Source organism: Triturus cristatus, chromosome 1_1, assembly GCF_964204655.1.
Source record: "Triturus cristatus chromosome 1_1, aTriCri1.1, whole genome shotgun sequence".
NCBI classification, from domain to species: Eukaryota; Metazoa; Chordata; class Amphibia; order Caudata; family Salamandridae; genus Triturus; species Triturus cristatus.
The window spans coordinates 581,597,238-581,613,241 of NC_140579.1; the positions used below are offsets into that span (position 1 = coordinate 581,597,238).

General features: G+C 42.3%; 1 protein-coding gene across 16 annotated transcripts in view; it reads right to left on the reverse strand.

Annotated features, from left to right (window-relative positions):
* Positions 1–11,408, reverse strand: part of ANKS1A (ankyrin repeat and sterile alpha motif domain containing 1A) — a 1,389,901-nt gene extending 1,378,493 nt beyond the window's left edge. For 7 of the 16 annotated variants that reach the window (XR_014978931.1, XR_014978928.1, XM_085645421.1 and 4 more), the window contains exon 1: positions 11,142–11,406. Coding sequence is in view for 13 of the 16 variants with exons in the window: in XM_085645421.1 (XP_085501547.1) it covers positions 11,142–11,311 (170 nt within the window). In the remaining 3 variants the exon portion in view is untranslated. Of the gene's footprint in view, positions 1–11,141 lie in introns of all 16 variants that reach the window. The other 9 variants (XM_085645485.1, XM_085645474.1, XM_085645372.1 and 6 more) reach the window with 4 other exon arrangements.
* Between the last annotated feature and the right edge of the window lie 4,596 nt (positions 11,409–16,004).

Below are 16,004 nucleotides of genomic sequence, written 5' to 3' on the forward strand. Positions count from 1 at the left end.
CTTCAGCTCCGAAGGACCCTCTAAAGCCATGCCAGAACCAGCAGGAGCCCGCGTGCTTGTAATACAAACAGCCATGTGCATTCATTTTACGAAGCAGCTCGTGCAGGCGCGTAGCACGCGGCGGCTGCTCGCCTGGTGACCTGCTGCTCAGGACTGGGGCTCTTTGTGGCGAGCAGCGTGAGTTTATAAACAGGATCTGGACGCGTACGGCGCATCAGAAAGGAAATTGGGGGATGCTTGTTTCAAAAGGCATTTTAGTATTTATAAGCACCCTTCTGCCGGTAGAATTATGTACACGAGATCCAGAACACTCTCCCACGCTCTGAATAGTGTCCCTTCTCGGCTTCCTTCGTGACGGGGCACGGTCTCAGATGTTGTCACTTCTGCTGTTGCATGTGTTAAAGCTCTAAAAGTGCCTCTAAAGGTAAACTGTTTCACAATAGAATCTGGAGATGATCAATAAAGGGGGCCGAGGCTGTAAAAGGGCAACGGAGCTTAAAGAGACCGATTCACACTCCCAGTACCCTGGTCTATTTAGAGCCAGGCCCCTGATCATGTTTCTACTGGTGGGGTCTCCGATGGCTCAGACAATGGGAACCTTTGCCTGACTGCTCAACTGGCATCTGGTCCTTGGTCAAAGACTCTCAGACCACCCGCCCCACTTAGAGTGGATGTTCAGAGACCATTTTTAGGTCGAGCCTGGGCAGCACATGCGCTGCTTTGCAAAGCATGTAATTCCTAGAATATAGCCTTTAAGCACCACCCATGTTTTCAATTGGCTTCTCTTACTGTAAATGCCCGCTTCTGATTGGTGGATAGGTTTACCAGTCCCTCCTTTTGGGCTTTCGTATACTCCCATGAGGACTGCCCCTGTCACATGTGCTTATACACTTCACATTATTTAACAAACTTCAAGAGCACTCCTTTTTTAGTTGCCCTGCCTCTGCTTACATTCTTGCCATGAAACCTTCATGGTCGCTTCATTTTTCACCTTGCCCCTCACTTAATCTCCTTATCTCCCCGTGCTGTTTCCCACACCACATCACCCCACCCACAACAGTGCATGACCGCCCCTCGAGGTCGCTGGTAGTTTGTTTCTGTGCTTATTGAGCGTTGACTCCCGCTGTGCTGCTCAATCTCAGAGTGCCGTTCTCCACACTACATCACCCCTTTAAGCGCACCTTTATTTATTTATAAACTGTGCCGCCTTTCACTTTAAGCACACCTTTATTTCCGAACAACGCCATTTTCACTTTAAATTTAAGGAGGTGAGCACCAAGCGCCTTTATTTCTGCACTGCGCTATGCAACTCCTCCCGTTGTCGGTTGCCATGGCTGCTGCCTTCCATTTGCTCCTTAATTGATGCTACATTGGTAATATTCAAAGGGTGACATCACTCCGCCACAGTCGTCCTGCTCAAAACGGGAAAAGGCCAAGAACACAATGGCCCGCTTGTTCTAATTTTGGTACTGGCTGGGAAATTAAAATGTCGGTCAAGCCGGTTTAAAACCAGCCTGATGGTATCCTATGAAAGGACAGGCTTTGCCAATCCTTGTTTAATTAGGGAGTTAGACCAATTCAAGATGATAACAAAAACACCACAAGATGGCTTTCAACTGTTCCTTGACAAACACTTGGATATCACGTTCCCGCATTTGTTGTAGTCTCGTGCAGTGCAATAGCAGCGGAGACATTTTCATCTTCTCAAACAGGGCAAGGAAAAACTAACTATATGTTTTGTGATGCTTTTCCTCAGTCATGTGCGTCGATGAGGACACTGGCCTTGCCTATTAAACACTAGAATTTTGGAGAGTAGGTTAAAGTGTTCTGCGGAAATAGACAGTAGTTGAACGGGTGAAATTCCGACCTGTAATGACAGAGAACCGTGTGAGAATGCAAACAGTCATCGGTCTGAAAATATTTTTGGGTGCACCAATATCTCTCTCCTGTAGTGGTCTTTTTTCATGCAGTGCTTTCTTTCCATCACCCTCACTGGACTTCAGAACAGTTTAAAATAAAGATGGGCTGTAACTTGTTAGCTTCGCTCAGTATAGGACGGGCCCTCCCCTAGGAAGTGCTGGGCATGTGACTTCCCCTGCTCCTCCCTCTTCACTCTCACCCTCTCTCCTCTTGTATCTCTCCACCCTCTTTCTTCACCCAGCCTCTCTCTCACTCACATAAATGCACCCCATATAAGACCAATCTATGCCACAGAGCAACAATCCACATAAACACACTCCACACCATGCCACATAATTCCAATCAGCATAATTTCACTCAATGCCACATAGTTCCACACAAATCAACTCAACACATTTCCATTCCACACCACATAATTCAACAAGAAACCATACAATACAAAACACCAGAATTACATGACACCACATGCATACAATCCCCCCCACATAATTCCACATCACAAAATTCGACAGCGTGCAACATACTTAACTCCAGTACATAACACTCCACAACAAAAAATACCATACCACATAATTTCTCTTAACACACAACCCCACTCCACACAATTCCAATGCACTAAATACCACATTCATACTATCCACACATTTCCACTGCTGCATACCACATACATCCACTCCACAACACACAAGTAAACAAGCATTTGCAATGCAATAGGTCTCGCATTGCTGAAAGTTTGAGCTATTGGCGTTGCATTATTGTTTGCAACAGCAATAGCTCAAACTTTCATTAATGCGAGACCTATTGCATTGCAAATTCTTCTTTTTTTTTTTTTTTAATGCAACCTTCCAAGCCCTCAGCCAGGAACCGCATAGCCACCAAATGTCTTCCACTTTTGCAAACAAAACAAAAAACACTACTGCAAAAGGGACTGGTGAGAGCCGAGCAAATTGAAGTCACCCAACAAAACTGTTGTCACTACCTCAGCTTGCCAAGCATTGACAGCAGATCACTACTTCTAAGACCAGAGCTCAATTTTTACGTTCACAGGATAAATTGAAAGTTCTCCACTTCAGAGTTTGGTTCTTCTATTTGGCAGTCGATCAAAGTTCCCAAAAAACACAGTCTTACACATGATGTGGTTGACACCAATGCAGTTTGCCTTGCAGAAGACATCATCATAAATCTTTATTTCGGTTTTGCATCTAAACTAATCCAACCTAACAAAATTGCTTGGTTAAACTATGTCTACCTCGTAACCCAAACTGAGATCAATCTTTAAAAACAGATTAAGAGTTCTAGTCATCCAAGGCACATCAAGAGCCCCGACGTTCAATGGGTGTATTACCCATCAACTCTGCACGACCCCTGTTTCGGGGGGAAAAACGTCTAACTTTCGAAGTCTGATATGAGAATGGCAATGTACAAGTTGAAGATGAGGGGTCCCAACTCAGTTTGCTGTGCAGCACTAGCCGATTGTCCAAGACTAAAATGGGGATGGGGAGTTCCTATAGCCCGACACCCAGGGCATATTGTTTGGGGCCAAGGGCAACAAGTTTTCATGTGCATTTGGTCATTGGGACAAGTAGGCCCAACCCCCTACAGCACAAACACTTTGGCTGGATAACACGAGAGTACCTGACAGGATTCAAACATCAAGCACAACTCAGTCAAAGAACACAATTCTATTTTCTTCCATGGACCTGCGAATCTTTGCCAAGTCCCTACACCTTCCAGTTAGCTGTAATTGAGTAACTATAAAAAAGGCTTACCATCTTCACTCAAAAAAATCTTGTCATATGTAAGTATGTTTTAAAAAAGTAGCACTAGAAAACACACGGCACTAAAACAAGTCATATAGTGCCCTACAGTGCCAAAAAATGCATTGATGGCCTTAAGATGCCAACCACTCTGCAATGATTAAGTCCGAAAGAAGAAACCAAGCATGCAAAAATTGCGTATTCCACTATACAGACTTGAAATTAGTAAATAATTCATGGAATTTTCAAATGGGATCGTGGCGACAGCTGATTTTCATAAAAAGTACTGAAACAGTTTCCCTAGAGAAAAATGTAAACCAAAAATGTACTGATAAGCAAAATATATGTATATTCATTTTACTGAAACACAAAACCGGTCATCGGCGAGTGTTTACAGTTTGGGGGACCATCAAGTTGCAGACACAGCAAAATGCACTACGTTGTTGTCTTGTGAGAAGGACCAGGACACTGTGCAGCGGCCAGATGGCTGCATAGCACTTCAATCGACGACAGTGATCTAACAACTAAGAGACTGTAATACAAGCCTGCACAGCACTGCACTATATAGCACACCCATCTGTAGTTTTTCCAGTGTTTGAGCCCGACTCAGGCAAAGTGGCATAAAACACCACACTGAGAACAGGCAAAGGTTACAACTGTAGTCACTGACACGAATGGCTCACTACTATAGAAAATAGAAGTGTTCCCATTCATTTTAATACCACAAAATGGCAGAATATAATACCAGGAAAATGAGTTTTAAGACATATATGGGCTAACCCGATAGGGACACGAATGCATCTACCTAATGCATCTTCACCACTGGGTGAGAGCTTGAACCAGGGTTCCAGACAAATAGAGTAACTCTTGGATAACATTTTAATATCAAGTCAATACTCCCTAAACATCCTTCCGCTAGGGTAACCAACATCAGCAGAAAAGTGACAATATTCTTGCTTTCAGGCAATCAGTAGGGAGTATTTGAACTAAAGCACAACTGTTACATAACGTGAATTTGTAACTACATAGTAACCATTGATTTTCATCAAAATACCACTTTTTTCAAATGTAATATTTATAATTAATTCCAGACTACTCCTGTTGGTAACAAAAACAATTTGTTGGTCTTTTAAATAATTGATTCCGCTTCTAGAATTATGGATTACATTAATATATGAAAGAAGTGTCAATTATTAATGAATATAGCAGGTCGAGAATTTTTGCAAGCAATTTGTGGATGTTAACCTGTTGAAAGAAGCACTTTTAAATTTCATTACAAGACCGGAGGCTACCATTATGCAAATACTTTTATTTGCTGCCCAACATGCAGCCCTTTAAAGAATGTTAATACATCACAATAAGTAGAACTTTAACAGTAAGATAACAGGACTGTGTACACTCTAATCTTCCTCTTTTATTCGCTGCTCCTGACACAGCTAAGTACTCCCTAAGAAACGTAGCTTACACAATCTTTCTAAAGGCACTTAAGCTCAGTGCTCGTCAAGACCCCTTAACTGTCAAGCAATGTGACAAATAAGCACATTTCGTTACCTATAATTACAATGAGAACACCGAGAGACCAATTTATATACCTACGACAGCAGTATAGTTAATACTGTAAAGAAAATAATAAGTTATGCAAATATATGCCCCATACAAAACTATACATATAATATATAATGTGCTATGTAAACACTCATCAACTTAAAAACATAACAAGTCAATAAACACATTGCAGGAATCATTAGTATAGTAAGTCCATGTTGCGTGTTAATACCAGGTTCAGAAGGTATTGACCACCTGAAGAGCAGCCACAAAGAAGACACCATATCCAGCAGAATGGATGTGTCTAAGGTCACCTTCCAGCATCCACACTGTGTCGTAGTGTCAGCAGTTCCCTGTCTTACAGAAAGGAGTCTGATGTAGTAGTCTCTACCAGGGAATAAATAGAGCCCTCTAATATTATTGCTAGACTTGTCCTTAAAAACAATCACATTCTCCTATACCTGAAATCTACACTATCACAATCTACCTGCTCTGCATGGTTCCCTCTAACCTGCGCGCCTGAGCGGGCGGGCGCGCACACCTAGGTTTCCCTCCGCGCAGACACCCACAATGAGCGCGCACTACAAAGGATTCCAGTAAATACTTCCAGTAAATACTTCTGGAGCCCTTGAAGTGCGGCTCATGGTGATGCTGTTGCGCTTCCAAATGCATTTCTAAAGACGTGTTTTTCGTGTTTAGAAATCCTAATGGGGGACGTTTAAAAGCCTGCAACGCTGTCATTGCAGGAGATAATTCCCGAGAGCTTTCTCTACAGCCAGAGTCCCATTGTTTCATCACCGAATGTCAACGAGCACGCAGTTGTTGCTGCCAAAATGGGGCACAAGTGCACGGTATATGAATAAATTAAGTTTGTGTTAGGGAGCCCGCCCTGGCGGTGGGTTCATATATACAGATGAACCAGGCAGCGGTCTAGTTTACCAAGCATGGTGAAAGTGCCAAATTCGATTAAAAAATAAAATTACAATGCAAAATACATTCCCAGTGGGGGCGAACTGCGTGATTTGCCTCGGGTTCTGTGCTTGCAGTGTGCCCAGAGGTGCCCCCGCTGAGGAGTGTGTAGCTGAGCTGTGTTGTCACTTCCCCAAAGTCGTGATTGAAGCTCCTACCTGTCTCGGAGCGGTCACAAACCTCTCATTTGTAGCGAGGGTTTCTTAACACCGAGATGCTCGTTCAGCTTGAACTTTCCACGGAAATTCATTGAACTGGTTGGTTGTATTTAGTAGACAATCACATTTGAAAAGTCCACGGACCTCTAGCTCCTCACATAGCTGCCAAGGTTTCAGATTGCCATGTGTTACATCTTCGTAATTATAAAGTTATTATGAGTGCATTTCAATGACTGAGTGACACCGAGAATTTCATTATAAATAAAATTGAGAATATTTTTTGCTGAAAGTATATGAGAAATCTTTCAAGCTTTTAAAGTGAAGTAAAAGGAGGTGTAAAATATAATTAGACTGCCGTTAATCAGGGGAGCGGTGCCCTTAATCGAAATCGATTACATTCAGAAACTAAAACAACAGATATTTATCCACTATACCAATAAATATATCGAGCCAAAACATTTGTATTGCTAAATCTCTCTCATAACAGATAGCGATAGCATTACATGCTGTGTCAGATACGTTTTTTTGTCTCCCAACTGATCTGAAAATGATGCCTGCATGTTCGTTTTCTTATGCGATTCATTTTACTAGTCTGGCATAGGAAGTAGAGTGGTGTGAAAGCCCATGTATTTAAGATGCGACAGCATACTTATTTTTTTAGGTCCAATAAAAAATATAGCATCCTACAACACAGAAAAGGAAACTAGTAAAATGTGCTTTACTAGAGAAACCATAATAATACGTTGATTTTTATAAAGCATTTTTTACTGCACTTTTGGGGCTTCTCACTTCTCTATATAACAGGTGTTATTGTTTCCTAGACTAATGGCATCCAGTTTATCGCGAGCAAAATCAAGCAATGCAGACAAGGGGAACACATAAATATCAGAAAGATCATCCATTTGAGCAACGAGAAACTAAGTTAACTGCTGCAAAACGTAAGAAATATGAACAACTTTGCTTTATCAGACTCTAGCCAAAATTGCAGACAAAAGATAAGGCACACTGAAAACTGCGTGACTCGACAGCGACATGAGCAGTAAGCACAGCTGCATTCTAAAGCTGAGAGTGGGAGACACGCATTTAGGACACAACTAAGCAGGCAGCTGTACTTTATGGGAAGGCACTGTGATTGACATGATCCACACTTTACATGTACAACTGGGTGAGCAGTCCACCTATGTTTGCACTGTCTGTTTCCATTAGAACAATTGCTTGAAATTCTGTGTATTTTAAGAAGATGCCCTAATAAATCGAAAGTAAACTGTGCCATTTAATTGGGCACCAAGAATAAACCGGATACAGCCTACGCTATTTTACAAAACGCTCTAATAAATATTCGTTCCCTATGGAAGATGGTTTGCTGTGCTGTGATAGCTGATCTGGCCGGCCGGGCGGACTGAGGGTTTCTGGATTAACTAAGTGAAGAATCCACCTTCATGTGAGGCTTCTGACTTTTTTGCCTCTGCATGTGAGGAAGATCGACCTGGCGCTGTTAAGAAACGGGGTTGGGACTCCTTGACCAAGAAATAAAACAGGCCACAACCCGCTTCAGATACCCGCTCTCCCAAGGCTCCACAGCAGCGGAACACAGGCCATGAGGATATATCAATATAAATGCATGACTTTGCATTTCAGTGCGGTGATGCGGATCACCACACTGAAATGCGTTAGTCTAACGCCTGATGCATGGTACTTGGCAGAGCTGCCTCCACCTTTTGCTTTCTCCTTCTGTGTCTGGCTGTGGCATCACACATGCTTGTCTGAGGCCTTATCAGTCGGTATGCTGGCTGGTCTCAATTCAGCAGCCTCTGCTATTTTTGCTGGCCATTCACCTCTGAAGTGACTTGTTAAACGCTCTTCACCAGTGTGCTGCACCTTACTTCACTGCCTCCGACCAGGCCAACTCCTGATTTCTCCAATTCTTCTTTTTTTTTTGCACTGTGTGGCGTCACTGGCTTCACATGTGCTTTCACTGTTTGTAAGATGCTTCCATCCAATACAGTACCATCAGCTGTTATTGTTAGTAAGTTACCTATGCAGTGACTCCTAAAATGCTCCCTACTGCATGCTGCCATTCACATTTGTGTCTCCCGCCTCAAACTGCTCAATATGTTAGTTTTTCATTCCACTTCTCGAAACTGCCAGGAGTTCTGCAGTATGTGCCGTTGACACTTAGGCAGCGATTACACACACAGCAGCAGGGCTAGTTCTAGGGTTTTTGGGGCCCCAGACAGATTAGGAACAAGTGAGTGCCCTTTTCATATCTTTTATTAGTGAAACAGGTTATTGCCAACAGTATACACATGACAAAGCAAAAGATAAACAAACAGGGCAAATATTTTAGGCTTGGCAGAGAATACACTCTAAGTGGCCACTGAAAATACTTGACACCAAGTACTTAAAAGGTCATCAGGCATTATGGGGCGTTTGGGGAATGATTTAGTAATATTACTTATCTGATTATAAAGACTAACGTCAAGTACTTTGGAATGTGAACCAGAAAGCAAGGAATGGCAGTGGACTTCCCAAACAATAGGCCTTTGCCCACTAACCAGTTCACCAAGTTCTCCCACTCACCTCCATTACAAACGTCGCAAATCAACATTTTTCAAACAATCATAACCTTTTTTAAAGTATCTTTATTTGAATCAATCAGTCACTCACCATTTTTAGTGTGCAGCGCTGTCACCCCTAAGGATATCTGGGTGCTGGGATGCAAGGCCTCCGTCAAAAAGCCAAGTTTAGAGTTTGTTTCTGAACTCCGCCTGGGAAGGTGTCCTGGGGGGGGGGGGGGGGGGGGGGGGGAAAGAGTAGGTGCTCTGGGCAACAGGCGGAGGAAAACGACAGGAAGAGGGCAAGAGACGAGCAGAAAAACCAAAACAGAGCAAGAAGTAAGCAGAAAAGGCAAACAGAGGGTGAGAAATGAGCAGATAAGGCAGAAACAGAGGGCAAGAAGTGAACAGAAAAGGCAACAATAGGGCAAGAAACAAGCAGAAAAGACAAAAAGAGGGCAAGAAACAAGCAGAGAAGGCATAAACAGAGGTCAAGAATTGAGCAGAAAAGGCAAAAAGAGGGCAAGAAATGAGCAGAGAAGGCACAAACAGGGCAAGAAATGAGCTGCTTTGTTTTACTTTATTATTGCACACATATGTCTGCCATTTTCAGCCGATAGCATGTTGTATTTTTCTACTTTTATTCTTTCAATTTATCTTGCAAATGTGACTCAACTTGTGTATGTGCTGTACTGTGGTTGTGTATGTTGGTGAATGCAAGAATGAATAAGTGATTTATGGATGCACAAGTGCAAGGATGATTGACAGGGTGCATGTGTGATGACTTATTCAGTGCTTAAACCAATCAGTGACCAAGAAGTCACTTTTAATTAAAAGCAAGGCTTATTGGCAGTGCCAATGCTTGTCATTTACCTATAAGTGGTAGCGGATCGACTTGCCTTGTTGCACATCTTATCACTCAGTTGCGCACACAAGCAATAAAAGAGTGCACACCAACATTCTATTGCCGCACATAAGAAAGAAAAATTAGAGGGAACATTGCTGCTCTGTACACTTTTACATAAAGTGGTTCATAAATTGCACAGTGATGCATGATGGGAGACGTGACTGTTTTTAAAGACTGATGAGCATATCTGTTTTCAATTCTTCTGTGGTTGTGTTTGGCTGTGTCTAGCAAATACATGTTTTTAATATTTAAATATATATAAAAAAGATTTGTAAATGAATTTAATAACATTTTACTATATGTGGGGTACCCATGGTAATGGTTTACTTTGGGCTCAGGTTGATATTGGAAATGTGTTATTGTGGATTGAATGGCATTTTGTTATTTCAGCAATACCTAGGGGAGCTTTGTTGCTGTTTCTCCCTACTAAACACCAACCCCTAACCATTTTAAGAACAACTAGTACGCACGTGTATACTGCTTCTGTGTTCTTCTGCAATAGAGTTCAATAATTAGCTTATTTCGTACTAACTCATTTAGATGAAATGTATGAGAAGGGTCCAAAACATCCACCGAATAACTAATTTGAATATTGTTCTTAACAGAGAGAGCCACATAAAAGGAGTTAGGGACAATGAAATAAATAACTAAGACCATGAAATAAACATAAGGAACACGTTATAGGATAAAAAATAAAATAACCGTTGTATCTATCGTTCAATAGGTTTCGCCTCTACTAAGGAAGGCAAGCGGACAGTGTGGCGACCTGATAGAGAGCTTTGGTTAACTAACAATACTAATTAGGTAAGGGGACAGGAAAGTCCTACAGTCCTCTGCCTCCGCAATAGGTGACTAGCGCCCACCGCTCGTTGTGGGTGCTAAAATGCTCTATGACCTCTTACCCAAGCAAGTTGAACAGAGGGTGTTTGGCACTCCTTCTGCCGTGGGATGATGGGAGGTTGCTCGTGGGTGCCATTAAAAAATAAATCCCATTTTAGCACGCTGGACTGAGATTAACCGGTCCTTGCTTCGATTACAACAGTAGGCCTGTAATATCACCAGAGCTGGATGGCCAGCCGAAGATTGGTCGCCTTAGTAAGGGAGGGACTAAATAACTTTAATTATCTTGGCAAGCTAGACAGGTGACAGCAGTTTCTGCGTCCTGGGATCGAGGGTATGGTCTAGTTCGCATTTGTGCCGTACCCAAGTAGGCTAGATGGCCACCTGCGTTCATGGTGGCCTGGTGATGGGGATATGAAGACTTGGTTGGGTCTTCGCTGGGCAGAGGTTGGCCGATTGGGTGTGGTCCGTACGGTGTCCTGTTTCTTACCTGAGAAGGCTGGACAGAGGATGGCTAGAACCTCCAGCGCCGCTGCGCTCCCCGCCTCGCTCTCCAGATCCACCAAAGCCAGCGGACAGCCTCTTTCCAGACAGCAGCTTCTCCACGGCCGGCAAGTTGCCAGTGCGCGCGGCCTCCAGAAGCTCCTGTTCCTTCCCCATGGTGGGGCCGCCCGTGCCCCGAGATCCCACCAGCTCTCACGCTCCACCTCTAGCCCTCGGCCAAACTTTGGTCTCTGTGAGACCCCGCCTCCGTGAGCACCTCGAACACACCAACCGGTGTTACGTCATTTCCGGCATGCGTGCAACCTCAGACAGCCGAGCGCGATTGGGAAGGAAGAAAGATTGTTCAGCACTAGCAATCGAAAGAAAGACTAAACTAACAGACAAAGACGTACGAAAAAGACAAAACCATGAACCATCGTGGGAAGAGGCCAGGTTGTCGCACGAAACTCCACTTAACTGCAACAACGTAAGAATATCAACCAGATGACGTACTGAAACAATATGTATTACTCGTTTTTGTAAAAAATTTAATCGGTTTTGAAAACGGATAAGCAGATAACAGCACATCCATGAATCTTCAGCTAATAAACAGCAGACCTTTGTTTAACAGACAATAAAAAAAAATTAACTCTGAGCATGTTCAGCGTTCCTACAAATCATGGATCATCTAAGGGAATGAGTATTAGCGCTTCTCCTGCTAATGTTAAATATTAAGCGTTCCTGACCGACCCAGATCATTAAGCCACCAACAGTTTTGTTTCTCCTCAACTGGCTCTGGTCAACAAAATTATAATGCAAATTACATTGTAAATGGTAAAGCAATATGTAATTGGTCATTTTTTTTGCGGTTTAATATAGCGTGAACTCGACCCGAAGGTACTGGAATGCTTTACATGAGTGTTGCGTGGAGGCACAAAAGATCCAAGATAGGCTTTGGTGAGAAGTAGAGACGTTTATTAGCAGGAAGAAGACCCAAGACGGCGAGCTCCCATCCAGTCTAGGTCAGCAGTCAACTGCCTGAACCCAAGACTCTAGAACTGCATGGGGACTCGCAGCCTGGGTCATATTGCAAAACAGAATACATGAACGGTTTGAAACGTAAACCCTGCGTGAGGTGCTTGAGCAGTGACCATACAAAAGGTAAGCATAGGGAAGAGGATGTGGTCTCACGGCTAGATTGCTGGCTTTGGAGATGAGAAACCAAGGTTCGAGCCTTGGGGTCGACTCCACATCCTGTGATTCTGGATAAATCACTTAATCTCACCGTGCTTACCAAAAAAAAGGAAATTAATGTCTCCTTGTGTAATGTAACTGGTGCTCATGTAAAGCGCTCCAGCTCCAATACCTTCGGGTGGAGTTTGTGCTTTATAAATCTGCAAAAAAAAGCATACCACATCACCCTGTGGAAACGTGTAATATTTTACTTAGCATAAGCAACAGCCATTTTGGCTGTGGTGTCCATTTCGTTTCCTTCGTAATTCTTCCGTCCTCTGCTGCTCGTCTTTTCACTTTGCTTGTGTTATCTATTTTAGATGACCTCCTGACATGGCTAAGCAATGTACGTGCTGGGGGTTTGTAGCTTCCAGTGCACCTGGTCTCAGATGTTAACTGTCGACCATTTACTGCTGCCATAAGGATTCCTGTTCCCCCTCCCACTTTGCTGACCACGTAGTCATCCTTCTGCCCTTGTTTGCTGATAGCTATTTCTAAACTTGTTCTTTCCATTTCTGTTCACATGCTTACATTGCAACAAAATGGTATAAAAGGGACGATGGTTTATAATTTCAGTGTACTACCTCCTGCAGCACTTGAGAGTGTTTTGTGGATGTGGTCCCACTCATGAGTGATTAATAAACTTGTTATTTTATTTCAACTCCAGTGCCAATCTCTATTTTGTTGGTCTTTGGACCCGTGGACAAGAGGGTGACCCTGCACCAGTGTGCCCACTTTTAGGCACATTTCCACAACTCCCCCCAACTGAAAATAAATAATAATAAACGAAGGGAGAACATAATCATGGGACCTTGAAGGTAATTTGATGGCAGTTGACAGTGAGAAGACAAACCTTTCAGTCACATCTCATTTTGCACAATGGGAGGATCAGTACAATTATCATTGTTCTGAGGAATGACCACACCACCATCATTACTACTGATGCTTGATGAGTTGGTCAATTGCTCAGACACTGGCTCAAGATCATAGCCTAAAGTAGAGTCCTCAACACCTTATCTGCTTGCATAGACACATCTGAAAATATCAAGTTGTTGTTTATTTAAACCAAAAACGTTATCCTTATTTCACCATCCTTTCCCTTCAAGTAAAATAGAGGGTTTGCTGACTCCTATGATATGTACAGGAAGTGAAAACTTGGACTCCCCTTTGCAGACTTTATAAGGTTTTTTTTTTTTAGTTTCAGAAACTTTTATTGCTGTTGAACACTGCATAGTGCCTACAACCCAGTTCGGGCCGGCAGCATAATAAAATAGCAAGCATAGCACTATAAAAGTACACAGCAAGTCGCCTACAACCACTTCGGGGCGGCCGCGGCAAATTAAATATTACACCAAGGGTTGATGAAGTTGTGGAAGAGTCCAAGAGCCATAGGGGACTTAAAATCATCTAGTGTCAACATCTGCTCATTAAATCGAGAGTCCAAGGCCCCAGATGGAGACAACTGGCTTGTGAGATCAGGAGTCGTGGACAGTGCCCCTCAGGGCTAGCAAACACCAGGCAATCCATAAAGGCTCCAAATCCGGTCTATGTCTATAAGGTTTTTTTTAATAAGCACCCAATCATTGATGGCAAAATGAGTATCCCTGACCTTGTGCTTGTTATCGTATAGTAACATTTGTGCTAACTGTTTGGCAGCTACTCTGTTTCTCACCATTTGAGTATCGCTCTCCATATTTCTGCTGTCAGCCAAGCTCTGACCGGCAGGAAATTAAAAAAACCAATCAGGCCTGAGCCTAGAATTGGCTTCCCTCCCTCCAAGAGCTATAAAAGGAGTAACACCAGTGGTAGAGTGGGGAGAAGTAAGGTATGCCGCAACTTTCTCTTGCAGAAAATCTGCCACACTGATGTTGGCCGCCAGGGCAGTTTGGATGCCTTCTTTGAGAAATCGATTAGCCCTCTCAACAAGTTCATTGGAAGTTGGACTGTAAAGAGCAACTTGTAAATGTTGGACATCAAATTTCTTGAAAAAGGCTTCCATCTGCTTTGATACAAAGTGCAAACCGTTGTCAGTGACAATGGAACACGGAGAACCCTCCACCTTAAAAATGTTTTCAAGAAAAAAAATTACACAGGAAGATTTGGCAATTTCAAAAAATGAATAGTATATCCACTTCGAGAAGTAGTCAATGGCTACCAGCAAATATCTCTTGTCAGCCGACAGTAGGGTAAAGGACTGTAGTATCTCACAGATGACTCAAATCCAGTAGAGTAGATTTAGATAGGATTCTTTATTTCCAGCCCCCGCATACAGTAACATCCAACACGAACAGTTTCCCAGCAGTAATGACAGTCAAGAGAATTCTAACCACATAAGACTATTCTATAATTCTAGATCGTTAATACAATTCTAATACTGGCTTGTAACTTACCCATTAAGCACAATACTACACAACCTCCCCCCCTTAAAAAGGAACAAAACAAACCAAAAAACACATTTAACTGCAATCAAACATTTCTAGACATTTGGGTTTCTTAACAATCCTCCCACTCGAAGTTTTAATAACACTCTTATCACCAGAGGGTACAACAGAGTTTGGAGACTATTGTAAATTTTCATCTAATACAGGATCGAGATTGAAAAAACATCTTACGTGTCATTGGAAAAAACATCTTACGTGTCAGCAAGTTCAGGAACAACATCAGTAAAATTTGAATTTTCAATATTCTGAGTGGTGTCTAAAGTATCCAACCACCAAAATGTTTTATTCTCACACACATTTTCTATATTACTATGAGATGTAACTGGTGCCAGGCGGTTAAAGTGCCAAACTTCACCATTCTGTAACAAAGCAGTGATATTCATGACCTTTACAACAAGTTTAGGGTAGATAAATTTACTTTCTCCTTTGGGAACTTTTTTAGCATTTTTTACACAGACTCATTGACCCTCAAACAAATTTACTTGCTTGGTGCCATTCTTTTGGTCATAGTAGATTTAGTTTTTCAATTGAGATTCTTTGATACATTCTCTCACCACCGGTATATCACACTGAATCATTCCATTCCTATCCAACCAACCAGGATTAATTTTAGAATGTGGAATCCTGCCTCTCATTAAGGAGAAAGGACTTTTGCCAGTGGTACTATGGATAGTGCTTCTGTAGGCCCAAAGTAACTTCTTTAACTCCTCCTCTCAAGATAAATTACTTTTATTGGCAAGTTGAAGAACCCCTTTAATACTACGGTTGGCCCTTTCAACAATACCATTTCCGCTGGGATGATATAAAGCAGTGAACTTTTGTTGAATGCCAGAAGCGGTTAGATAATTCTTCGTTTCAAAAGATTTAAATTGTACACCATTATCAGATAATATAAACTTAGGAAACCCTTCTTTCAAGAAAATATCATCTAAGAATGAAATTACAGTTTTGGTATTTATAACATTCACTACACATACTTCTAACCACCTGGAAAAGGTGTCTACAAGAACTAAAATGTACTTCTGAGATCCATCTTGCCATGAGACTGGTCCCATGAAGTCTATAGCAACTACTTCAGAGGGACATTTTGGGCAATGAGGAGAAGCCAAAGGTGGATTGAACGTTTTAAAAGTTTTATCAGACATTTCACATTTGATGCATGACCTCACACATCTCTCTACATCAATGTCAATTCT